Genomic DNA, 27,249 nt, shown 5'->3' on the forward strand with positions numbered 1-27,249 from the left:
GTGTTTAGGATGTCACCAGAACAAAGAGATTGGTTGTAAAAGTGCAGTGTCAGAACAAATTAGACTTAAGTACCAAAATACTTATAGAAGGTATTTGCATATATCATGGTTTCAGCATTGATTTGAATTTGGAAATATAAATAAAAATATAATTGTAAGTGAGTGCTGGGTGAATTTGTAGCTCTAAGGCTTTAGTGGTAACCAGGTTTTAATGTTTTGGAATTGATCTTGATTGTGTTGTTTCACAGTGAATGGAAATGCTCTCGAACTGTTAGAAAAGTTTGATCTTGAGCATGGTTGGACTTTTTCGTAAGTGCAACTTGTCAAAAACGATTTTAAGTGAATTCCATTGTAACTATAATTGTTCACAAATTCACAATCCTAATTCTTAAAAATCTGTTAATCCTACAATCTTCTGATTTTCAATACCCACGTTGACATTTAGTAGTCACTACTTCCTCATTCATTCAACATTTTCTACTATCCTTTTCAACCCTGGTAGTGTCATTCAATGTGGACTTTTACTATTCACACTGTTTTCCCAATTCAAAGGCAATGAAGGTAAAAGTTATACTGTAACCCAACCAAGAATGGTGTAGATTACTCCTGCTGCCTTGGGCCATATGTCAATCAAATATTATATATTATATCATTTCTGTCATAAATCTATCATAAATAGATTTCTTTTAGAAGAATTTCTGCAATAAAAGCTTCAATATTAAGCTTAATATCAATGAACAGGAAAATGGTTCTGCATTTAAAAAAATTTCCATTTAGGGCAAGTTGATTGCCTTTGACATTCAACTCACCCTAAATGTCCTGAAATGTCAGGAACTTAAGGGTGTTGGAATGATAGTTGTGATTTTTTATTGTTTGCATTCATGTGTAACAAAGTTATCCTTTATTTCAGCAATTAGATGGTATTTGTGCATGCCGAAGTGAATTGCAGTGAAAGTTGTGTTAATGGTATCAGGGTGTGGTGTTTTGATCTTGTGCAGATTTTTCTTTAATTATACACTGGTTTCTCCTGATATAACTTTTATACCATATTTATGTCAATATTGTTCCTTTTCTGCTTTTCCACCTGTGCCTTTCTATTCCATGCACTGCTGCTTTTCTGCTTGCTACACGCTAACAACATCTTCAGAAGAGTTTGCTGAAGAAGGTATGTAGTGCGCTCTAACTTTACCCTTTTCTTTTCTTAATTCATCTAATTTTCTCATCATTCCTTTTACATTTCCTTCATTTTGATATTCTCTCCTCCTTAGTTCGTATTTTCGGCATTTCTCTTTCTTTTTCTTTTTTCTCTTTTTTCTTCTTTCCATTGGATTGCTATTCCCTCATTATTTTCTTCATTCTACCATTTTTTACATTTATTTTCCTCTCATTTACCTTTTGCCTTTGTATATTTTCCTCTTTTATTATTTTTCCTTGTTTTTTTCCCTCCTTCATTTTCTTATTTTTCTTTTCCTTCATTCTATAATTCTGTATGCTCCTTTATCCTCAATAGTCTGTATCTTCCTTTATTCTCAATGTTGTGTATCCTCCATTCTCCCAATAATTACATATCCTCTGTTTTCCCAGTTATAATTGTGTATCCTTCATTATCTCTATCAATTGTGTATCTTGGAGTATTCCAATTATTACATTTCCTTTGTTATCCCAATAATTCTGTATTTTACATTATCCCCAATAATTGTATATCCTACACTGTCCCCAATAATCTTGAATTCTACATTATCCCCAATAAATATGTATTCTTCATTATCGCCAATAACCTTGTATCCTTCGTTATCCTTAATAATCCTGTTCATTTTCCCTAATCATCCTACATCCCTCATGCCCAATTATTGTGCATCCTTTGATATTCCAATGCTTTAATTGTTTTGGGACTAGGCAGTCTTTGAACTGTTTAAGTTAGTGATGCAGGAAAGGTGCTCCTTTTGCTTTCTGGTTGATGATTTGTTGGTTCATTTTAGTTTTGTCCTGTGTCTGCCATGTTCTTATCTATTGTTGTCAACGCTCAGTATTAACATGATTTTGCTTCTTTGTATTTGCCACTCACTGCATGTACCTGGCATCTCCCAGAAGCGTACAGTGAAGAAGGTATGTTGCTTTCTTTTATTCCAAGTCTCCTTTTCAGGAAACATTTTAGACCAGTTGTATTTTGAAACTGTCAGATTACGTGACAATGGGGATAATTTTAACCCACCCTCCCTGGTGAACACAGTTAAAATAGCTGTACAAAGACTTGCCACTCTGTTCCTGCTCAACTCCCACTTAGTACCAACTTAACTAACTTAAAGGTTAAACTTAACCTTTTTTGGTGTCTGAGGTCCCTGCCTGATTCATGTTGGGACTTCATTAGTATCAGTAGTGATACTTCTGACATTATTTGGACTCAAATGGTATCTTAATAGCTTATTGGGTGGGGTACTCATTGTGAACTTCCTGTTCATTAAAACCTGGTAGGAAAGAGGAGGAAGAGGTATTCTAATTCAAATAAAAATCTTTTCTTAATGGGGTCATCTGGTGGAGAAGGGCTGGGCACAGATTCAAGAGATAATCAAGAGGATGAATTAAAATGGAGAGGAGAATTTACTGCTGTCAACAAATATTTTCCTACAGAATGTAATCCAAATTTACATTGCCATCTTTTTGCCATTTTGCTGAAACAAAATGGAGGGGGTTGTGGTAGTGGAATGGAAATTCATAAATCACAACTGGAGTTCTGATGTTGCATAGGAACATAGAAACTGGAGCAGTCCCTTTTAGCCCCTTGAGCCTGTTCTGTAATTCAGTAAGATCATGGGTGATCTGCAGCCTAACTCCATGTACCCATCTTTACCCCATGGTCCTTGATACATTTGGCTAATAAAACTATAAATCTCATTTTTAAAATAGCAATTGATCTAGCATCAATCGCCCTCCATGGTCGGGAGTTCCAAACTTCTACCATTCTTTGTGTGAAGAAGTGTTTCCTAATTTCACTCCTGAAAAGGTCTGGTTCTAATTTTTAGACTGTGTCAGCCTTTTAATAGACTCCCCAGGTAGCAAAAATAGTTTCTCCTAATATATCCTACCTGTCCTCCATACCATCTTGAAAACTTCGGTCAAATCACCCTTCACCTTCTAAATTCCAGGGGATGCAATAGTAGTTTGCATAATCTCTCCTTGTGATTTAACCCTTGCAGTCCAGTTATCACTCTGGTGAATTTGCACTGTGTTCCTTCTGAGGCCAATATCTCCTTCTATGTGGTACCCAGAAATGCTCACAGTACTCCATGTTAATTTCAATTAGTGCTTATTGTAGAAGAATGAGTCAAAGCTGGTCTTTTACCTCAAGCAGACTTTATTCTTAAAACAGCTCTGCAGAGTAGCAGAATCTCCCAATCCTTTCCACCCCTGAGTGTTGTAGTTGTACACTTTTATAGGTGAGCCTATGCCCATCATCTGTTCTAACAATGTAATTGCTATACAATGTAATTGCTAGTCAACAAGAAGATTGTTACTGGACCTTGACAATGGAATTACTGATGCATTGACACTCCAGGTGTGGTTGAACCAGAGCTTTGTAGAGCAAAGCACAATTTCTTCTCCCAGGTAGCCTGTTCCGCTAGATAGATAGATTACTTTCTTTGTCTGTTCATGACATTTAATGATCTGGCACCTGGACACCCAGGTCTCTTTGCCCCTCCACTGTTTCCAACTTTTCACCATTTAGAAAGTACCCGTTTTATTCCTTTTAAGTCCAAAGTGGATGACCTCTCATTTGCTTATATTGAAATCCATTTGTCGCTGTTTTGCCCATTTACCTAATCTATTATTATCTTATAATTTCACACTACAACCCACACTGGATACAATTTGGTCTATCTTTGAATCATTGGCAAATTTGGCTATGCCTTCCATCCCACCATATAAGTTTTTGATGAATAGAATGAACAGTTGAGGCCACGACACATCCTTACAGGATACCATTCATCACATCCTGGCAATTAAACCACCAGCCCATTATCCCTACTCTTTCCGCTCAAGTAATTTCCTAGCCAGGCCAGTAATTTGCCCTCAATTCTATGGCCCAGCTCGCCGACGCGTAAAATTACATGTGGTGACATCGGGCGGGCATCCCGACATCACTGCGCGTCATTTAGGTTTTCAGTTCGGCAGGCGCACGGTCAGGCAAAGAGCCCAGCCAGCCTTCGCATTTTTCATTGAACCTCATCCACAGGCGGGATGGGGTTTCATGAAGTGTTTAAAAATTTTCAAAAAAATTCATTGACATGTCCCAGCTCATGTGACACTATCACATGACAGGACATGTTTTAAAAGTTTTTCATTTCTTTATTTAGATCTTTAAAACTTAAACAAATCTCCCTGAGCCCGCTCACGTAAAATGGTAGTGCAGTCCTGATTGGGGGGCGCCGATTGGATTTGCGCCTGCCCCCGCACAACACCCCCCCCCTCCCCCCCGACAGGGATAAATTTCTGCCCCGTGAGCTTAAACTTTAACTAACAGTCACTTATGACAGACTTTAGCAAATGCCTCCTGTAAGTCCCTATAAATAACATCGATAAACATCTTGTTGAGCACTTTAGTCACCTCTTCAAAAAATGTAATGCGATTCGTCAGGCAAGATCTACCCTTTACAAATCCATGCTGACTCTCTGACAGCTGAAAATTTTCAAGGTATTCAGTCATTCTATCCTTAATTATGGACTCTAGCAATTTCCCAACAATCGATATTAGGTTAACTGGCCTATAATTTCCTGGTTTGCCATCTCACCTTTCTTAAATAATGGAGTGACATATGCAATTTTCCAACCTAAAGGAGAAATTTGGAAGATTATAGTTAGGGCACCTACAGTGTTCTTATCTACCCTCTTTAAAACCTTGGGATGGAAACTGTCTGGCCCTGGAGATTTGTCACTCTTTCATGTCATTAATTTCTCCATTACTGTTATGTTGTTTCTGCTCAATTTGTTCAGTTCCCGTCCCTGATTCAATGGTTTACTTTGGATATCTGGCATGCTGACCGCTTCCTCTAGTCTAAATACTAATACAAATCAATTATTCAGCATGCTAGATATTTCCTTATTACCATTGACAGCATCATCATTATCAGTCTTCAAGGGCCTGACATTGCTTCTGACCACTATTTTTTCCAAATGTAAGTTTTTTTGTGTTGATTTTGATATCCCTTACCAGTTTATTTTTATCCACCCTTTTTGCAGCTCTTACCAGCTGTTTTGTCATCCTTTGTTGCTCTTTGTATCTTTGCCATCTGCTAGGATTTGTGCTTTGTATGCTCTTTTAATTTTATGTTGATTCTTACCTCTTTCATTGTCTGTGGCTGTCTACTTTGGCAAGTAGAACTCTTGTCCTTTGTGGGTATAGATTGGTCTATATCATGTTAAATTCATATTTTGAACACCACCACCAACCTTCTGCTTAATCCATTAGCAGATTTTCCTAGTTTACTGTGGACCGTCTCTGTCTGATCGCTTTGAAGTCAGCCTTGCTTAAATCTAGAACTTAATAGCTGCTTCATGTTTCTCCCTTCTAAACACCATGTTGAACTCAATCATGTTAGATAAATGTTTATGCATCCGTTAAGGTGATTAACTAAACCTGTCTCATTACTAAATCTAATTTGCCCCCTTGATTGGTTCTAAGACATATTTTGCAGAAAACCTTCCCGACACACCCAAGAAATTCATCACCTTTCTGACATGCCTACCTATCCTAATCTTTTGAAGTTTAAAATCCCTAAATAAAACCACTCTACCTTTATTACATACTTGTCTATTCTCAGTATTCATACAAGCTACCACGTCAAAGCTACTATCAGAGACCTATACATAAACCTATACCTCCCACTACAGTCTTAAATCTTTTCTATTTCTTAATACTACCAATAAAGCCTCCACTGCTTGTGCACCTCTCATTCTATACTCTCTTATCATTGAAGTAATTTCATCCTTAAGTGCTAAGTTCTCTCTGCCTTGACCATTTTCCCTATCTTTCCTGTAGATTATAAACTGCTATATTTTGTTCCCAGTGCTGACCATCCTGCAGCCATGTCTCTGTAATGGCTAGCATATCACAGCCTCCAAGTTGACTCTCTGCCTGCAATTCATACACTTTGTTCCATATGTTTGTATAAAAAAATGCTTATTCGAGCAACACACCCTAACTTTCCTGCTGCTTTCCTGTTACTCACATGTTTCCTTTTTCTCTTTCTTGATTTAGTGACTACATCTTTTAGCTTTCTTTTAATCTACAGTGCCTAATACAAAAGTTCTGATGATTACCCACTCTCTTTCCTCCTACTTGTTTTCAAACTATTATCTATACTACCTTTTTCACCTGAGCTCATCCTCGGCACTTAGTGTTTGAAGTTGTTGAACGATCCACTAGGTCTTTTGTCCCTGCCCAGTTCAGGTGGTACCAATCACAGTGGTACCATTCCTTCCTGTCCCAGTAATGGGTAATTGTAACCCAAGAAATGGAATCCCTCTTTCCCACATCATTCTATCAGCTACACTTCATCTCCCTAATTCACATCCCTATGCCAGTTTGCATGTGGCTTTGATAATAATAGACATAATAACCCTTGAGGTCATGCCCTTAAATTTAACTCCTAGTTCCTGGTCCTCTTCTCCTTTTCTTATTTTCCATGTTGTTGGTCCCAACATAAAACTGGTTCCTCCCCCTCCCTCTCCAATATATTTTCAAGCCTGTTTGAGATGCCCCTCACTGAGGAACCAAATAGTAACAAACTATCTGGAACACTTGTTCCTGCTCAATCCTCCTAATTATTGAATTCCCAATAACTATCACTAGTCCCTATATTGCCCACTCCCTCACCCTGAACACTCCCTTGCTCCAAGGTGCTATGGACTGCATGCTGGCTGCCCATCTGATGGTCTTTATCCTTATTTCAACATGTAGCAAGTATAATAAACCCACTGGATAGGTTCAGATTCTGCAGTTCCTCATTCTGCATCTCACCCTTACTTTGTACACTGTCGATCACACAAACTTGAGTCCGATCCTGTATGTCTCTACAAGATATGCCCAAAATCTGAAACAAGCAGCTCAGAAATTGCTCATAAGAACATAAGAACTAGGAGCAGGAGTAGGCAATTCAGCCCCCGAGCTTGCCCCACCATTCAATACGATCATGGCTGATCTCATTTTGGCCTCAACTCCAAGTTCCTGCCCTCTCCCGATAACCTTTCAACCTGTTACTAATTAACAATTTGCCTATCTCCTCTTTAAATTTATTCAGTGTCCAGGTATCCACTGCATTCCTGAGATAGTGAGTTCCACAGATTCACGACCCTTTGAGAAAAGTAATTCCTTCTCATCTCCAATTTAAATCTACCACCCGTTAGCCTAAAACTATGGCCTCTCATTCTAGAATTCCCCACAAGGGGAAACATTAGCTCCACATCTACATTGTCTATCCCCTTTAGCATCTTACATACCTCAATTAGATCTCCTCTCATCCTTCTAAACTCTAGCGAGTATAGGCCTAAACTGCTCAATCTCTCCTTATAAGACAAGCCCCGCATCTCTGGATTCAATCCAGTGAACCTCCTCTGAACTGCCTCCAATGCAACTACATCCTTCCTCAAGTAAGGGGACCAAAACTCTGCACAGTACTCCAGGTGCAGTCTCAGCAATGCTTTGTACAGTTGCAACAACACTTCCCTATTTTTATACTCTATTCCTTTAGCAATAAATGCCAAAATTCCATTATTACCTGCTGTACCTGTATACTAGCTGTCAGTGATTCATGCATGAGGACACCCAGATCCCTCTACACTGCTCCTCCTCCTCCCTCATATTCAGTGTGTTTCCAACTCACACTCCAGCTCAATGATTCTGAGACCGAGAGAATCGAGGTGGAGATATCAACTGCAGATTTGTTCACTCAGGATAGTTTCACTGTCCTCAGAATTCCACATACTGCAGTCCAGAAACAGGACCTGCTCTGTCATTCTCTTACTCTCAATTATTTATATTAAGTTTTTAGCTTGTTGTAAATTTTTTGTCTTTTTCTACACACTAACTTGCATTATGCAGTGGACAAAAATGTTAAACACTTAGTGCTTCAAGCTTCCATTACAATTATTGGAGGTGAAAATAAAAAGCAGCACCTCCTTCCCCCTCTGTGCCAAATTCCCACCTGTACCAAGTTGCTGACTTTAGCACTCTGTTATCATTGCATTCTTTTCACAACCACTCTGTGCAGCAGCATATACTGTTTACTTATGAGTCAGACCAAAGTTACAATGCTCACAGCAATTAACACCACAGCTTACAGCTGATTGGCAGTTAAGTAGGTTAACTAGTTGCAGTTATTTTTACAGTTTCTAAAACTGTAAATACTTACCAGAGAATTTCTACTTGCAAGTCCCCAACTTTTGCATTCTGTTGCATTCTTTTCAAGGTGACTGTGGACAATCCACGTGATAATGAAAGTTTGTCAAAAATCTATCATTTAATACATGCACAAGCATTGATGCAGAAGTCTAGGAGGAGAAAATAATTGGCTTTAAGTTTGAAAAATCAAAGTGACGTTTGCTTTATTTTGCATTATAGAATTTTGTGGATAGCTTACTCAGAAAGTGGACAGTCCAACCCAAAAAATGAGACAGGTGACAATCTTAATCTGAAAAAACAATCGATTTGGTTTACATTCTAAACCGCAACCTTTGGTTGTTTTGAGTAAAGGATGTGTAATTAAGTCTACAATTCATGTTCTTGGTCATATTCAAAGCCTAATGTAATGGCTCAAATGTGAAAGTTGTATATTATGTTACCCTCTTTATGTTTTGCCATTATCCAATAATCATGACACAGTGGAAGATTTGTCAGTCTTCCAGTATTTGTTCATGGTCAGTTTATTAGATGCAACTTTGTATGCTACATAACCCAGCTTCATACTCATGGTGGAGGGATGAAGAACTTTTGAGCATTGGCAAAGGACAAATACAGAGATCTTCTTATGTCTGTTGTCTGAATGGTTTTTATTCCTGAAATGCCAGAAATTTAATGATGTTTGAAAGATACTTTTTTTTGTTTGTGCCCATGTCTAACAAAGTACCCTATATTGTAACAATTAATTAGCATATCTACATCTTGAAATGAATTGGAGTGAATGTATGTGAACAAGTGGCGTTTTGCTCTTGTGTATCTTTCTCTTTAATTTTATATTAGTTTTTACTGATACAATTTATAAATTAAAGTCAATAATGCTCCTTTTTTGCTTTTCTATCTTATAACTTTCAATCCCTGCACTGCTGCTTTTCTACTTGCTGTACATTAACACTATCTTCAGAAGAGGTTGTTGAAGAAGGTATGTAGTGCAATATCCATTTACTTCCCTTTTCTTCGTTCATCTGTTTTTTCTGTAATCTCCTTTTAGTTTCCTTCATATCTTTCTTCATTCTTCTTTTCCTTCATTTGTATTTTAGTCCTTTCTCTTTTCTTCTTCATTCTCCCCTTCCTTTCCATTGGTATGCTATGTTCTGATCTTTTCTTTACTTCATTCTTCTGTTTTACTTTCATTCTATTTTTCTCTCATTCGCTTTTTTCTCTTTTAATCATCATTTCCACTTTACTGTTTTTCCCTTATTTTTTTCTCCCCATGTTCGTTTCCTTACCCTCAATCTCAATCATTCCATTGCGTTATCGCCTTCAATTATACCGGATCCTTCATATTTCCAATCATTTTGCAACCTTGGTCATCCCAATCATTCTGTTTCCTCCTTCATTCCTAATTATTCTGTATCAATCAGTAAGCTCAATGATTGCATATCATCCATCACTACCATTCATTAAGTGATGTATTGGAGTTTCCTTCATTATTTCTTATAGAAAGGTGGTTTATTAGATGTAATTTAAACAGCTTTTGATAACGTGAGCTGTAGAAGCAATGCCAATATGCAATTATTGAGCTGTTAATTGTCCTGGGGTTAAATAAACTGATTTGAGTAATTTAATGAAGCTAGAAAGGTGACCTTCATGCATTTGTTAGTTCTTCTCGGGGTAGTCCTGCACCTGCTGCATTGACACCTTTTGCTCTTCAACGCTCAGTATTAACATGTATTTTGCTTCTTTGTATTTGCTGCTCACTGCATGTACCTGACCTCTCCTAGAAGTGCACCATGAAGAAGGTATGTTGCTCTCTGCTGTTTTTTAAAAAATCATGCATGGGATTCCATGTTATTCCAAGTCTCCTTTTCAAGGAATGCTTCAGACAAGTTATATTTTGAGACCAGGATGTTCTGTGAAAATGAGGACAGTTGTGACCCACCCTGCCTATCCAGTGTACACTTAATATAGCTGTGCAGAGACTTGCCACCCTATTCCCCTGTGATTCCTGCTTTTTACCATCTTAACTGGGCCCTTGTGGGGGTTGCCAAAGTGCATTCTTGACTCAGGCAGGTACCACATTAATTAGATCCCTAAGCTAACATTAAAATTCAGATTGCATTTTAATGGCCTATTGCACAGCTACCCATCTTGATTATCCTGCTCAGTAAAACTTGGTGGGGAAACGGTGGCTTTTGTTTTATTTTGGTGCTATTTACATTTTAAAAAACAAATTTGGATGTTTCATTAAAAGATGTGTCATTTAATCTAATCTATAACTCATTTTCTTGATTATCTTCAAGTCCCAATGTAATGTCTCTACATTTTTTTGTTACCCCCTGTATATTATGTATATTATGTCATCACCTAACAATCGTGGCACATAGAAGGTTTGCCGATATACAGAGTTTGCGCATGAATGGTCTACAAACACAGTTGTGTCCGGCACATATCCTTACTTCATACTTGTGGTCAGGAAATGGGGAGTTTAGAGCATTGGCAAAAAACTAAATATTCTGTTATTCTGAATAATTTTATGTGCCTCTATAAACATTTAAATTCATTTGCATATAGTTGTAAAGTAATGTAATGAATATAAATGAACATATGAGGTCAGATTTATCCCTGTTTATACCAAAATTTTAATCTAAGCAGAGGATTGAATCCATGTTGGCAGTCAGAATGTAGATGGCTATGATCACATTGCTGATTCTCACAGTGCACAATAGTTGCTCAATTTAATATAGTTCAATTTGTGCGTATGCAATTGGTGATTCTAGACTCTCATAAATTGTCTGAATAAGGCAGAATGTTTTAAAACAGAGAGGTGATATTGTTAGTGAGATGATCAGATAAACGTTGAGCAACCTGCAAAAGCCTGAAACTTCAATAACTCCAGAGATGGTTCAGTTTAATCCTGACAAATAAGTCGAGCACAAGCAGGAGCCAGTTTACACATCTGATTCAAATCAGACTTTGATAGACATCAAGTCAACTCTGACCTCCAATCAACAGTGAGAGCAAGGCATTCTAGATCCTGGGTGCATCTTTAGTGCAGTATGGTTCCGTGGAAGCCCACAGTCAGTCTACAAATTTCACTAAATGGAATAACTGTCCTGAACACATTTACTTAATCTTGTTTTGCTCTGTTGTGTTTTTTCATTGCATTGCACAGTTTATGGAAACGAAGAAGAAGACGGTATTTTTGCTTTATCACCAATGTAAATTCACCCCACTGAACGCTAACTATCTACCCCTTCCCCCAATTCTCTGGGGTTAATTCTTCTAAATGTGTGGCTTGAGGTGATCCAGTAGCAGACTATATATAACGTATTATATAGCTGCGAGATTCAGCTAGTATTTTGACTAACAGGTTTCAGTGCAGTGATCATTAAATGTATTACAACCTGATCACTTTTGGTTTTATTCACAATGCTGAATGCTAAAATATTAATGTTGTCTTTTACACTGTCAATTTCATAATCTGTCTTCATTTCATAAATCAACCTAATTTCTTTGAGGATTAGTGTGTGTGCTTTTGCTGATAATATTGGTAGCAGAATGTTTCAAATAAAAAGGTGATGTTAAATTTTGTTGGATAACATTGCTGGACAATTAGGGGTATTCATAAGAGGACCTGTGCACCAGCTTCTCCGCTGCAGAAAGGTCAGGCTAAATGGATGAAAAGGTTACAAATTTGGGTGGGGGTAGTGAGATGGAGTTAATCCCACCCCACCACTGCAAAAAAAATGTTGTTTTTCCAAAATACAAGCAAAGGGAATACTTTTAAAATGGAAATATTAATTTTCAAAATATTTTAAAATCACGAGGATTGCATATCACCCCCTTTAGCTCTGTTTTCTTTTAAGTTTTGTATCCTAATTTTCGCCAAAGGGAAATGCATCACCTAACAAATAGGAAACGGGGACAGCCTAGGGCTCTAAGCACTTTTATTGGCTTTAAAGACACTGTGACCTGATGTTGGGAGATGCGATTGCACTGTGTTGATATGAAGAGCATCCACTTTTCCGGAAATAATTCCACACTTCTTTGAATCAATCGATCAGGTGACTTTGCTCGCTGGCATTCACTCAGTAGTACACTGGTGGGGGTGGGGGGGGGGGGGGTGGGGGGTGTGTGTGTGTGTGTGTGTGTGTGTGTGTGTGTGTGTATGTGTGTATGTGTGTGTGTGTGTGTGTGTGTGTGTGTGTGGTGGTGGTGGTGAATGTGGGGGTGGGGGGATTGGAGGGAGGAATGATTAAGCAGGCCAGTGGAGTGAGCCACCAGCTTGCTAAGCTGGCAAACTGCTTAGGGAGGTAACTGCTGGAACACACAGCTAAATACTATCCTGGATTGACAACTGATGCTTTAAATCAACCATAGAAAGCTAAACTATTAAAAAGGCAATTCTTCACAAGCATTTTGATTTTGCTTGATTTCAGAAGGATAGCTGTGTGTCGGTTTCCTCACAGTGAAGTCATGCATAAATAATGTAATGTTGCATTTCATTGTGATTTATGGCATTGTCCTATGTGTTTGTGAACAAATAGGAAACGTTATTTGTCATTTTCCCTGAAGGTGGTGTGCTTCAAAGATGAGAATACTCTTATGTTTTAATTCATTTTTAATGGTCCATAACACCTCAATGAAAGTTCAGCACCCATGCCCCATTAATAAAGCCAAGGCCACAATAAGTTGCCTTTGCACCCCCACCCCAATCAATCTTCTCTGTACAGATATATTTAAGATAATCTGCAATATGGCATTAATATCCAAAAGCTAATTTTGTTTGCTATATTGTCAAGATGGCGCTGGTGGACATTATCAGTTTAGGTGGTCAGTGGTCCTACTTGAAAACTGGGGCCTAATGAATGTATATAAAGAGGGGTTGGATTATGCAGTTAGACAAAAAAAACTGTTTTCATTTCCATGTAACTTCCTCAATCTGCTGAAAATCACGGACAGTACATGTCAAGGTGGGCCATTTCCAGTGTTAATGACAACTATTGTAGGGGGAAGCTGGAAATAGGTCTGACCTTCATTGCTATTTAGTTTTCTGGGTAGAGTTTTGAGCCTTAAGTGCCTCCTTAACTTCTGGCAAACCAGAAGCACAGACACTCTTTAACTCTTAGAATCTTAGGTTTATTAGTTTTGATTTTATTGAAAATGATAGACAGGAGGTAATTTGTAGCAGTCCAATGTTTCAGGTTGCTCCATTTTGTTACTATTATCTACTAAGATCATTTTCTCTTTTTCATTGTTCCTTTTTTCCTCCATAGCTCCTGTTTGTTCTTAAGGTGTTGACTCATGTTGAGGTACAGTTCCCCAGGTACTGGATGCCCCACAGTTATGGTGGGGAAGGAATGATTGACCAGACACTGATTGCAGTTCCAGAAATGTCTGAAGGAAAATGTCTGTGACTGAGGATCATGTTACACAGGAACAGGCTCAGCTGTGATGGTTTCCAGGAATGAATAGCCTGCCAGCATTCACTGATAAATGACCACACATGAATAATGGACACTTGGGTTAGGTACTGAACAATGAGTACCACCTGTAGAACCATCCCTAACATGGAGTCAACACCTTCAGGCAATTGGGGTGGAAATTGGGGAGAAAAAAATAATTTAATTTGTAATGCAGCAGATTGTACTTTTTTTTTCAAAAAAAGCTACAATATTTGGGTGTTGCTTATGCTATATTTTGTCTTTAATTTTGGAGAAAATGGCTCATTTTTTTTATTTACTTTTTTGTTTTATTTTGCTACAGAGGAAAAGCCAAAGATAAAGTGAGTAGAGATTTATAATGAATTCAAAAGTTTACTTAATGCGGGAATACTCATAAAATGTCAATTTGCCAATGGCTTTCATCAGATGTATTGCTTCATTTGTCTCTGGGCCTCCAGTCATAGCTCACAGGGCAGCGGAATATTAATTGAGCATGGGTTTTATATTTTTCCCTCTGCTCCCTTTTCTTTCCCAACATTGGGAAGCTATTCTCCAGGTGATACTCTCTAAGCATCCAAGTTACTATAGAATGCATTGTTTGCACTCCGGTCTGTTTCTATGGAGAAGCTCCCAGCCATGACCTCACCAACTGTAGGGACGGTATGTTAGATGTTGAGTATTCTGTAGTGCACCATGTTGGAAGGTGACTGAGTGTAAGTTGTAGCCTTGTGTAAGTCACTGTTCAGATTTGACAAACTCAGCAAAAGGTTAATGGAACAATGATGCTGTAATAGCAGGAGGATGGCTGACCAGAGGACAGAGAGTTAAAATAATTGACAAAAGATCCAGAAGGCAGATGAGTCATTTTTTTTATGCAGCCAGTTATGATCTGAAATTCACTGCTTGAAAAGGTGGTGGCAGCATATTCTTTCTTGAAATGGAAAGATTTGCAGGGCTACAGGGAAAGAACATGACAAATTGGATAGCTCTTTCAAAGATCCAGCACAGGCACAATGGGCCAGGTGGATGCTGTCTGCGCTGCGTCATTGTATTGTATTTGTACCACACAACCCAAAAGAACACAACGTGAGTGAAAATTTGCTCCTGTGAGCAACCAGTATTCGTCTTTTCAATTTCTTGAGTATGGAAAAATCACTGCTCTTAGGGCTAAGCTCCTGGCCTGATTATAATGTGGAACAAATAGAGACAGAGGCTTGATTTTTCCAGTGGGGATGCCATGCTCGAAAGTACTGCAGGTTGCAGGTAGGACTACAAAATGTCACTCCAATTTGATAGCCCACATTACCACCAAGTGCAGCTCCTCATTGACAACTGGGATCATGGAATTACCCTGTGATCCAGTCTCTTGGAATTTACAATTTTAAAAAAAATGACTGCGAAAAAGGGTGTAATCTATATATGTGATTGCAAATTTTGCATAGGTTGTAACCTTTCTATCCACATACCTTACTTCCCATTGATAGAAAAACATGGCAAAAAATTGTGACACTTATCATTGTACATTACTGTGTCAAAAATGTTCCATTCGTGCAACATAGTATTCCTGACGGTAAATATTATGCTTTTGTTCTGTCCGTATCCTTCCAAACTGTTCTTTCTTCCCATTCGCCTTTTATTCTCTACTTCACTTCTATCTCCCTCCGGCTTTTCCTCTGTGCTCCTCCTTTTCTCTCTCCTCCTCTGTCCTTCTATTTCTCTCCTTCCCTTCTTGTCATGCATGTTTTTCTCTTCTGACTCCTTCCTTATCTTTTGTGCTCTTTTCCTTCATTTCTCTTCTCCCTCCTCCTTCCTTTGTGTGTGTGTGTCTCTCTCTCTCCTTCCTTCTCATTCTTCTTCCCTTCCATCTGTCTTATCCTTCTGTATCTTTCCCCTTTCATTCTATTCATCCTACTTCTGTTCTATCTCCCTTCATTCGTTTTCTTCTCCTCCACTTCCATCTCTACCTTTCTCCTGCTTCCTCTCTTTCTGTATGTTTCTTCTTCCCTTCTCTCACTCTTCCTCCTCCTTCCCTTGTTTCTCTGTCTTTCTTTCACCCTTTATTTCCCTTGCTTTCTCTCCCCTCCACTTGCTTCCCTCTCCTTTCCATTTCTGTCTCTTCGAATCCCATTTTTGTCCCTTATTTCGTTGCCATTCATCCCTTTGCTTCACTCACTCTGTTGTTGTTTTCTCACTCCTATTTCTCTCTCTGGTCTTTTTTGGACCTCTCTTTCTTTCTAAGTCATTTTTCCAAGTAAATTCAGTAATCCCATGTTCTCTGCATTGAACCTTACTCGACGGAACTAACTCTAATTCTATGACCATGTTTCCATTCAGCACACCCCATTGCTTTGAGATTAAGAGTGTTTAATTTTCTCTTATCTCTTCTTTGACTTTGTTTTATTCACTTTCCCTGCCTCTAGTGAGCTTGACATGGGGGATGCAAAGGAAATGAGTTGCTGAAGCAGCATAGACAGCTGCAGGGATATGGGAGTCTGTTGGGGCTACCACGACAACATGGGGAACAGGAGGCAGCTGATAATTGCAACAGTGCAAAGAGCAACAACGAGAGCTTTTAAGTAGTGGTGGTAATTGTCATTTGCAGTGACCATGGGAAACTAACGGTTCTAAAAAGGACAGTGTAATGGGCGGGCAATCTACAACCACCAAATATCCACCAGGTTTGGAGTGAAAATTGCTGTAGTGTCTTTAATGTGAAAAAAAAAAATGATTGTGGAGGTGGATAAGAGAAACCAATGCAGAGCTGTGGAGGTAGCAATAAGGGTATTGGAATTGAAAATGTTTCATTCCCCAGAGTGCACACATCCTTCACCATGATGAAGAAACAATTTGCAGAAAAAGCCCCAAAAACTTTCACAATCTGAGTTCTAGCTGTCATTAACTCTTGTTGCTTTTTTACAGACTGACTGCCCCCAAAATCCCAGAGGGAGAGAAAGTTGACTTTGATGTGAGTGCAGAAGTTATCAAACAAACTATTCATTATTAATAAGCTTGTTGTTTTGTTGATGGCTTCATGAAACTTATTTTCTTTCATAATATATATGATCAAAATGAGCAATGATTTTAAAGTCATGAAGGACTGTTGTTTCTATTCTGAGTAGGATTCAGGGAGGAAGCAAAGGTAGATTTTTTGGAATTTTTCTTTTTTTCTTCATAGTATTCTCCCCTCCTCTCCCATTGAGAGGTGCTGAAAATGGAACAAGGTTCCACAAGCACTAATCATTCTCTAGAACTTAAGTACTATTTTTTTGTGTGGGAGCAGAAAATTAACATCAGTGCATTATATAATCATATGGAGATCACAGTTGACTCAGATTCTACTATTCAGTAGTATCAGGAATAGCATTTCCCAGCAAGGGTACTAAGATGACAACTAGAAACAGGAATCTTGGCTGATAATTTTTTTCCCTCCCTAGAAGAAGAGCAATGAGATCAATGATAGGGCCAGACTGAGATCACAAAATATGATCACAAGACGATTTCAAGAAAACCCCTCCAGGTCATTTCTGTCCATCCATTCAGAACATCCCCAAAGATAGCATTGTAGGCAGTGCAGATGGAAGTGTAAAATTATAAAGAGGTATTCATGGATTAAGTAAACGGGACGAAACTGTGGCAAATGGATTTCAATGTAGGCATGGGTGAGGCCATCCTCTTTCGAGCTAAGAAAGATAAAACAGGGTATCTTGTAAATGGTGAAAAGCTAGAAACAGTGAAAGTCAAAAGAGACCTGGGGGTCAGTTGCATAAATCCTTAAAATGTTGTGAACAAGTGCAGAAAATTATCAAAAAAGCTAATGGAATGCTGGCCTTTATATTGAGAGGATGAGAAATCTAGGAGGTAGAAGTCATGTCTCAGCCATACATCTGGAATACTATGAGCAGTTCTGAGCACCAAACCTTAAGAAAGCATATATATGGCCTTGCAGGAGTGCAGGGGGTAAATGCAGCACAGGCTTATCAGAAAATATCTGGACTTCAAGGGTTAAATTATTGAGACTACACAAACTATGGTGATATATCCTGGAATTTAGAAGGCTATTGGGTAATTTTATTGAAGTTTTCAAGATATTAAGGGGAACAGTTGGGGTAAATAGGGAGAAACTATTTTCACTGGTTGAGAAGTCCAGAATGAGAAGGCATGGTCTAAAAATTAGAGCCAGGCCTTCCAGTAGTGAAATTAGGAAATAATCCTATACACAAAAGGTGGTAGAAGTTAGGAACTCTTTTCTGCAAATGGCAATTGATGCTATGAACATACAAATTGGGAGCAGGCAAAGGTCAATTCACCCCTTGAACCTGCTCCACTGTTCAATAAGATCATAGCTGATCTGACTGCAACCTCAACTCCACATTCCCACCTACCCCCAATAACCTTTCACCCCTTGCTTATTAAGATCTCTCTAGCTCTGCCTTAAAAATATTCAAAGACTCTGCTTCCACCGCCTTTTGAGGAAGAGAGTTCCACAGATTCAGCACCTTCTAAGAGAAAAATATTCTCCTCATCTCTATCCTAAATGGACGACACCTCATTTTTAAACTATGACCACTTCTTCTAGATTCTCCTACAAAAGAAACATCCTTTCCACATCCACCCTGTCAAAAACCCTCAGGGTCTTATTTGTTTCAATCAAGTCAACTTTTACTTTTCTAAACTCCAGCGGACACAAGCCGAGCCTGTCCAGCCTTTCCTCATAAGACAACCTGCGCAATCCAGGTATTAGTCTGGAAAAATTCTCTGAACTTCTTGCAACCCATTTACATCCTTTCTTAAATAAGGAGACCAATACTGTACACAGTACTCCAGATATGGTCTTACCAATGCCCTGTATAACCGAAGCATAACCTCCCTACTTTTGTATTCAATTCCACTTGCAATAAGATCAATTGTAAATTTTAAATCTGAGATTTGCTATCCAAAAATATTACAGGATAAGGGGCAAAGGTAGGTGTAGGGAGTTAGGTCGCAGATCAGCCATGAACTCACTAATTTGTGGAACAGGCTCAAGGGGTCAAATGGCTTGCTCATGTTCCTATCATTTTTCCATTGTAGTTGTAATGAACCAAGCCAGTGTTGTGCCCTCAGATATTATTCTTGGCAACTAGTTCCATCTATTAGTACAAACAAGATTCCTTAATAGAGCACAAACCAGCAAACAAACTTAGTCTACATAACTTACCGTCTTATCATTTTTACCATGTGAACCATCAAGTGGATCACTAATGTCCTTTAGGGAAGGAAATCTGTTGCCTTTAACTGGCCTGGCCTACAAATTACCCCAGACCACAGCAATGTGGTAAACTCTTAAATGCCGTCTGCAAGCCACTCAGTTGTAACAAATCACTACAAAGTTACAAAAAAGGTACAAAACCGGACGGGCCACCCGGCATCGACCTAGGCACTGGAAACAACAATGGCAATCTCGGCCCTGTCGACCCTCAAAAGTCCTGCTTACAAACACCCGGGCACTAGTGCCAAAATTGGGAGAGCTATCTCACAAACTAGTCAAGTAACAGCCTGACATAGTCATCCTCACAGAATCATACCTTACAGATAATGTCCCAGACACCACCATCATGAACCCTGGGTATGTCCTGTCTCACCGGCAAGACAGACCCAGGCGGCACTGTGGTATACAGTCAGGAGGGAGTTTCCCTGGGAGTCCTCAACATCGGGTCCAGACCCCATGAAGCTCATGGCATCAGGTCAAACGTGGTCAAGGAAACCTCCAGCTGATTACCACATACCGCCCTCCCTCAGCTGATGGATCAGTGCTCCTCCATGTTGAACACCACTTGGTGGCAAGGGTGCAGAATGTACGCTGCCTGGAGGACTTCAATATCCATCACGAAGAGTGGCTCGGTAGCACCACTGCTGGCCGAGTCTTAAAGGACATAGCTGCTAGACTGAGTCTGTGGCAGGTGGTGAGAGAACCAACATGAGGGAACAACATACTTGACGTCATCCTCACCAACCTGCCTGCTGCAGATGCATCTGTCCATGACAGTATCAGTAGGAGTGACCAAAGCACAATTGTTGTGAAGACAAAGTCCCGCCTTCACAGTGAGGATATCCTCCATTGTGTAGTGTGACACTACCACCATGCTAAATGGGATAGATTTCGAACAGATCTAACAATTCAAGACTGGGCATCCATGAGGCGCTGTGGGCCATCAACAGCAGCAGAATTGTACTTGAACACAATCTGTAACCTCATGGCCCGGCATATCCCCCACTCTACCATTACCATCAAGCCAGGGAATCAACCCTGGTTCGATGAAGAGTGCAGGAGGGCATGCCAGGAGTAGCACCAGGCATACCTAAAAATGAGGGGTCAATCTGGTGAAGTTACAATGCAGGACTAATTGAGTGCCAACCAGCATAAGCAGCAAGTGACAGAGCTAAGCGATCCCTCAACCAACGGATCAGATCTAAGCCCTGCAGTCCTGCCACATCCAGCTGTGAATGGTGATGAACAATTAAACAACTCACTTGAGGAGGAGGCTGCATAAATATTCCCATCCTCAATGATGGGAGTAGCCCAGCACATCAGTGCAAAAGATAAGGCTGAAGCATTTGCTACAATCTTCAGCCAGAAGTGCCGAGTGGATGATCCATCTTGGCCTCCTCCGGAGGTCCCCAGCATCACAGATGCCAGTCTTCAGCCAATTCAATTGACTCAACATCAAGAAATGGCTGAAGGCACTGGATACTGTAAAGGCGATGGGCCCTGACAATATTCTGGGAATAGTACTGAAGACTTGTGCTCCAGAACTTGCTGCGCCCCTAGCCAAGCTGTTCCAGTACAGTTACAACACTGGCATCTACCTGGCAATGTGGAAAATTTCCCAGGGATGTCCTGTACACAAAAAGCAGGACAAATCCAACCCGGCCAATTACCACCCCATCAGTTTACTCTCGATCATCAGTAAAGTAATGGAAGGGGCCATCAACAGTGGTATTAAGTGGCACTTGCTTAGCAATAATCTGCTCACTGATGCCCAGTTTGGGTTCTGCTACAGCCACTCAGCTCCTGACCTCATTACAGCCTTGGTTCAAACATGGGGAAAAAAGCTGAACTCCCGAGGTGAGGTGAGAGAGACTACCCTTGACATCAAGGCAGCATTTAACAGAGGGTGGCATCAAAGAGCCCTAGCAGAACTGGAGTCAATGGGAATCAGGGGGAAAACCCTCTGCTGGTTTGAGTCATACCTTGCACAAAGGAAGGTAGTTGTGGTTGTTGGAGGTCAGTTTTCTCAGCTCCAGGACATCACTGTAGGAGTTCCTCTGGGTAGTGTCCTTAGCCCAACCATTTTCAGCTGCTTCATCAATGACCTTCCTTCCATCATAAGGACAGAATTGGGGATGTTTGCTGATGATTGCACAATATTCAGCACCATTCGCAACTCCTCAGATACTGAAGCAGTCCATGTCCAAATGCAGCAAGACCTGGACAATATCCAGGCTTGGGCTGACAAGTGGCAAGTAACATTCACGCAACACAATGACTATCCCCAACAAGAGAGAATCCAACCATCATCCCTGGATGTTCAATGGCATTACCATCACGGAATCCTCCACTATCAACATCCTGGGGGTTACCATTGACCAGAACCTGAACTGGGCTAGCCATGTAAATACTGTGGCTACAAGAGCAGTTCAGAGACTAGGAATCATGCAATGAGTAACTCATCTCCTGACTCCCCAAAGCCTCTCCACCATCTACAAGGTACAAGTCAGGAGAGTGATGGAATACTCCCCGCTTGCCTGGATGAGTGCAGCTCCCACAACACTATCACAGAATCACAGTGCAGAAGAGGCCCTTTGGCCCATCAAGTCTGCAACGACATGTGAGAAACACCTGACCTACCTATCTAATCCCATTTACCAGCACTTGGTCCATAGCCTTGAATGTTATGACGTGCCAAGTGCTCATCCAGGTACTTTTTAAAGGATATGAGGCAACCCGCCTCCACCATCCTCCCAGGCATTGCATTCCAGACCGTCACCACCCTCTGGGTAAAAAGGTTTTCCTCACATCCCCCCTAAACCTCCTGCCCCTCACCTTGAACTTATGCCCACTTGTGACTGACCCTTTAACTAAGGGGAACAGCTGCTTCCTGTCCTCCTGTCCATGCCCCTCATAATCTTGTACACCTCAATCAGGTCGCCCCCTCAGTCTTCTCTGCTCCAACGAAAAGAACCCAAGTCTATCCAACCTCTCTTCATAACTTAAATGTTTCATCCCAGGCAACATCCTGGTGAATCTCCTCTGCACCCCCTCCAGTGCAATCACATCACTAAAGAAGCTTGACACCATCCAGGACAAAGTGGCCCACTTGTTTGGCATCACATTCACAAACATTCGCTCCCTCCACCACCGACGCACAGTAGCAGCAGCGTTTACCATCTACAAGATGCACTGCAGGAATTCACCAAGGTTCCTTCAACAGCACCTTCCAAACCCATGACCACTACCATCTAGAAGGATAAGGGTAGCAGATAGATGGGAACACCACCACCTAGAACTTTGCCTCCAAGTCACTCACCATCCTGACTTGGAAATATATCGCCATTCCTTCACTATCACTGGGTCAAAATCCTGGAACTCCCTTCCTAACAGCACTATGGCTGTACCTATGCCACATGGACTGCAGCGGTTCAAGCGGGCAGTTCACTGCCACCTTCTCAAGGGCAACTAGGGATGGGCAAATAATGCTGGTCCAGTCAGCGAAGCCCACATTCCATGAATGAATTTTTAAAAAGTGGAGCCAGACTATTTCCTATTTGATACTACCTGACCTCAGGCAGTGTTCAACTGGGCTCAGATTATGATGTACAATTGTTTAGGCCTGGATTTTCATTCCTGAGTTGGGTAGCTAGAGTCAGGAAATCTTCTGCCTCGCTGCACCCGCCTGAGAAGAAATTCCCCTGACCGGTGGGATATTAACTCCGGGATGGCAGATGTGGGGTGGAATTGGGCCCAGCGCCCCCTGGATACAGATCAGAGGTGGCCACAGGGGCTGCCAATTGCCAGGGCTGTCTTTTTAAAAGGCCCACCACAGTTCTCCGGAACTTGATCCAAGTTGTTTTGTTAAATATTAGGCCCTCTAACTCTCACTCCCCATCCAGCCACCTTGTGCCCCATCCATCCCAAATGGCCCCTCATACCCTCCATGGCCTGAATTTTTAGCTCAGTGGGCGGGCGCAATCCGTGGGCCCGGAATGGGCCGGGGAACAGACCACCGACCACGATCTGCCCCCAACCGTGAGGGTGAGGGTGGGCAATGATGTCAACATGGGCACAGGTGAGTGCTGACAGAGAGCTACCACAGGGAGCCGCAGACCCAAAAATGCTCCAATAATGCTTTAACATGCAAAAAAAAATGTCCGAGTGTCACAATCGGACAGCTGAAAATATAGGTGATTAAAAATCTGTGGGCAGCAGTTTTTTCATTTCATATCAGAAACCTCATCCCACCCTTGGATGAGGTTCCATGAAAAGTTTAAAGGCCGCCTGGCCGATTTGCCCACCCGCCAACCATAAGGTTGGATGGGCGATGAAAAATAGCAGACAATTGCGCCGTTAATGGGCTTAATTGCTCTCTTAATCGTCGGTGGGCGCGCTTCCGACTTTTGCTGGCTCTGATGTTGGGACGCTCGCCCAACGTCATTTGGCGCAATTTCACGCTCGATCAAGTCGGGTACCTGCCCATCCAATCAAAGTAAAATTCAGCCCCATGTCAACTTAATGCCGACTCATGCACCCCCCCACCTACTACCTTATACCCTTTGTGCCAACTCATCCAGTATCCAACATGGTCAAACCTCAGAAGCTATGTTGAGATGAAATTAAATGAGGTTCTAAATATTAAAGCCTCTACTATAGTAAAAACCACTTCTGTTCATAAAAGCTTATTCAAAACATTTAAATCCCCTCAAGTATCTTATGCCTTATAAAAACAAACTGTTGTATTCACAACCGCACATCAAAGACAGATACTCCTTTAATAATGTCTTTGAATGTCAATCAAACTGTGAATTTACAACCCCAACTGAGATAATGATAGGTTATAGAAAGCAGCCAAGCATTCATAATAATATAACAATAGCCTTTGGGTTAATGTCAACAAACAGCTATTGTAACTTCTAGACCAGATTTTTTTCAACATTCACTGACACAGGCAGCTTATTTTTTCAAAGGGCTGGGGATTTAAATTACTTGAAAGATTAACAGGTTTACAGATCTTATCCACCCTTCAAGAGCTTTTATGACTACTCTAAAAGATCATAACTCCCACCCTGCAGGATAGAGCCCTTGCTATATCAAAAATGGAGTCTGTTTGAATGCAGCACAAGTTCAAAAGGCTATGCTGAATTTAGGTTTGTCTCACCCCGCCCCTCCTCCTGTCAAATATGGCATCTGTCAGAAATTCCAGACCTGAGTCCCTCCAGCTATTTTTAAAGGTTCTCAGAGTCTCCACGACACTGTGAAAATCCGAGCCATTGATGAGTTTAACCTGGCTTATATTGTTAAGACCATTACTGTGAGGAATTGGTATAATTAGCCATTTACTGAGTTCAAATAGAGAAAATGACTGATTGAATTTTCCTTAGATCAGCAGATCCTTGTAAATTCATGGCTCCTGTTATCAGATTATCAAGATCAGCAAAACTAGCAGGAAATAGTTGTCTTTTTGTATAAATTTTTTTATGTCTTGGCACATTCAAGTGTGAATTTTGAATTATGACAGATGTATACTAAATTCAAAGTGTCCATATAATGATAAATTAGTGTGTTTGTATAGTATAATACAAATTTCAGAGTTCCTGGGTCACACCTTTCACTCACAATGTAAAATACATCATGGAAATCATATTATTATTTAGGATTTTGCCTTTGACTCAAAGCTTATTGTATTTAGTAGAGGATAGTAGGATGGAATCATGGTTTAAGCTCACCGGCAACATGCCCTTCTGATTTGTGTGAACCTGTTTACTCGTGGTGTAAGAATCAGTCATGGATCTGATATTTCTTATGCTCCTCTGATGTTTATGTGTTTGTGTGGTGTTCAGGACATCCAGAAGAAGCGCCAGAACAAAGATCTGATTGAGCTGCAGGCCCTGATTGATCTTCATTTCGAGAACAGGAAGAAGGAGGAAGAGGAACTGATTGCTCTGAAAGAGAGGATTGTGAGTGTTGCATTAATATGAAAGCAACAAGTTGAATTCCTACCAATGGCACTGTGGATGCACTTTAGATTGTCACCCCATGCTGTGATTACTGTGTCAGACTGCACCCACATAGTATCGTACCATAATATCCCACCATGACAGCTGTGTCACTTTGCACAGTAGAGTTGCTGTACATTGCAACAGTAAAGATACATTCTGGCTGCAGTGACAGTCATGATGCAGTGCTTGCTGTAATGAGATATCTCTTATTTCTAAATGTATAGGAATAGAAAATGTGCTGTTTCTGAACAAGGTAAATGCACTTCCTCCCCGCTTTATTTTTTTTCCTTCTACCCCACAGGAAAAACGCAGAGCAGAAAGAGCTGAACAGCAAAGAATTCGCGCTGAGAAGGAGAAGGAGCGACAGGCCAAGCAGGCGGTAAGTCATTTGACACTGGTGGGTTTTGACTTGTGCAGTTTCTCATCAATCTTAGTGATATTCAATAAAGGAACAAACTTCTACATGGCAAAAAACATAATGAGGCCAACTCATGGCTGTCAAAACAAGAGAAGTATTAGAGATGATGTTCATGATCAAAAAGGAGAAAATGTGTTGCAAATTCATTTTCTCACCTTTCATCAGCTGTTATCTGATGCTTCCCTCAAATCAATCTTTTTCATCTTCAATCTCTGACATGTCAGAATGCCTTTCAAAGTAACTGATTGTATGTACACTACTTTGGGACAGATCTGAGAGATAAAATGTTAATAAATGCAAGTATTTTTCTCTCTCATAAATTTGAAGATTTGAAATACCTCATGTTCTGTGCTCATCTCGATTTCTTGCCCACCTTATTTTATAACCTCTTATTTGTTCAACAGGAGGAAAAAGCAAGAAAGGAGGAGGATGATGCCAGGAGGAGGGCTGATGATGATGCCAAGAAGAAGAAGGCTCTAAGCAGCATTGGTGTTCAATACAGCAGCTACCTTGCCAAGGTAAAATGCCAGTATCCCTTTCAAGCACATGGGGAATGTTTATTCACTGCGACTACTTTGGTTACACTGCACCTTTCCAAAACTTGGACAAGAAATAGTGTAGGGTGGATATTGGGTCCCTAAAGCTCCAGTTTGAAGTTGGGATAGCCTAAAGGGAGGAGGTGTTTATTCATGGGCTCCATCGCTGACTATGGCTAAGAGATGTGTCCCTGGGTTCTCCCTATCTTAACTGAAAAGCATAAACATAAGCCAAAATTCGGCATCCCTGGTGCACACTGGAGACTCATATTAGAAAATTCCACTTGCCCAGCCAACAATTTTCTGAGTATTAAAACAAATAACTTGTTGACATGTGCTGACAGCGTACACCAGGAATACTATAGCAGAAAACCCTGGGCATTTCTGTAAATTAAAAGTTGAAATTTGCTGGAATAAACTAGTTGAAAAATTGATAAAACTGTAAATTCTACTATGCATCCCTAATACTTAAAAGGCAAATTATCTTTCTTACATTTTAATTTAATTGTTAAATCAGGCTGACCAGAAGAGAGGCAAGAAGCAGACTGAAAGGGAAAAGAAGAGGAAAATCCTAGCTGAGAGACGCAAGGCACTCAACATTGACCATCTTAATGAAGACAAGCTTAAGTGAGTACTTACAAATGTGCTACTGTTTAATTTTTGATGAAAGCATCCTTTTTGTTTGTACTTGTCAGCTCAGGGAAGTTAATGACTGCATTAAAGGAAAATGTCTTGAGTTTTGGACAAATATTTTCACTCAACTCAGCTTTTGCGCAGCTTAATTGTTTTCATTTGCAAGACCACCATTATAATTAGTTAATTCTAGATCAGTTGGCATCTTTAAAAAAGAAACTAGATTAATATACACTTAGAAGGAAGATAGTGGGTCCTCAATTTATGTGCTGTATAATCATAGCATTTTACAACACAGAAAGAAGACATTTATTATCTGCTTTACCTTGATTCTGTACCAAGTGTACAGAGGCATTAAGGAAAAGGGTATAGAGACATTAGCATGTGCGGTGGGGGACATTTTGGGACGTGTGGTGTCGGGGTATTCAAGTCTGAGGTAGTCTTGCGTGGACTGTAAAAGGAGCAGATTTTATGAGCTCAATGCTCTTTTCACATTTCAAACTTTCTTATTCAGCCTACATTTTTTTTTGTCTCTGACATTAACAGAATCAGTGTTTGTCCCCTCACCTTGAA

At 40.3% G+C, this 27,249-nt stretch overlaps 1 protein-coding gene across 33 annotated transcripts in view; it reads left to right on the forward strand.

Moving 5' to 3' along the window:
* The window catches only part of tnnt3a (troponin T type 3a (skeletal, fast)), a 75,613-nt gene that overhangs the window by 37,322 nt on the left and 11,042 nt on the right, over positions 1-27,249 (forward strand). For 19 of the 33 annotated variants that reach the window (XM_041197942.1, XM_041197918.1, XM_041197927.1 and 16 more), the window contains 6 exons: positions 14,159-14,177; positions 16,756-16,801; positions 24,931-25,047; positions 25,391-25,468; positions 25,912-26,025; positions 26,561-26,670. In XM_041197942.1, coding sequence (XP_041053876.1) covers positions 14,159-14,177; positions 16,756-16,801; positions 24,931-25,047; positions 25,391-25,468; positions 25,912-26,025; positions 26,561-26,670 — 484 coding nt within the window. Of the gene's footprint in view, positions 1-1,147; positions 1,166-9,353; positions 9,372-10,173; positions 10,192-14,158; positions 14,178-16,755; positions 16,802-24,930; positions 25,048-25,390; positions 25,469-25,911; positions 26,026-26,560; positions 26,671-27,249 lie in introns of all 33 variants that reach the window. The other 14 variants (XM_041197914.1, XM_041197923.1, XM_041197912.1 and 11 more) reach the window with 4 other exon arrangements.

The sequence above is a fragment of the Carcharodon carcharias genome, chromosome 10, assembly GCF_017639515.1.
Source record: "Carcharodon carcharias isolate sCarCar2 chromosome 10, sCarCar2.pri, whole genome shotgun sequence".
In the NCBI taxonomy this organism is placed as follows: domain Eukaryota; kingdom Metazoa; phylum Chordata; class Chondrichthyes; order Lamniformes; family Lamnidae; genus Carcharodon; species Carcharodon carcharias.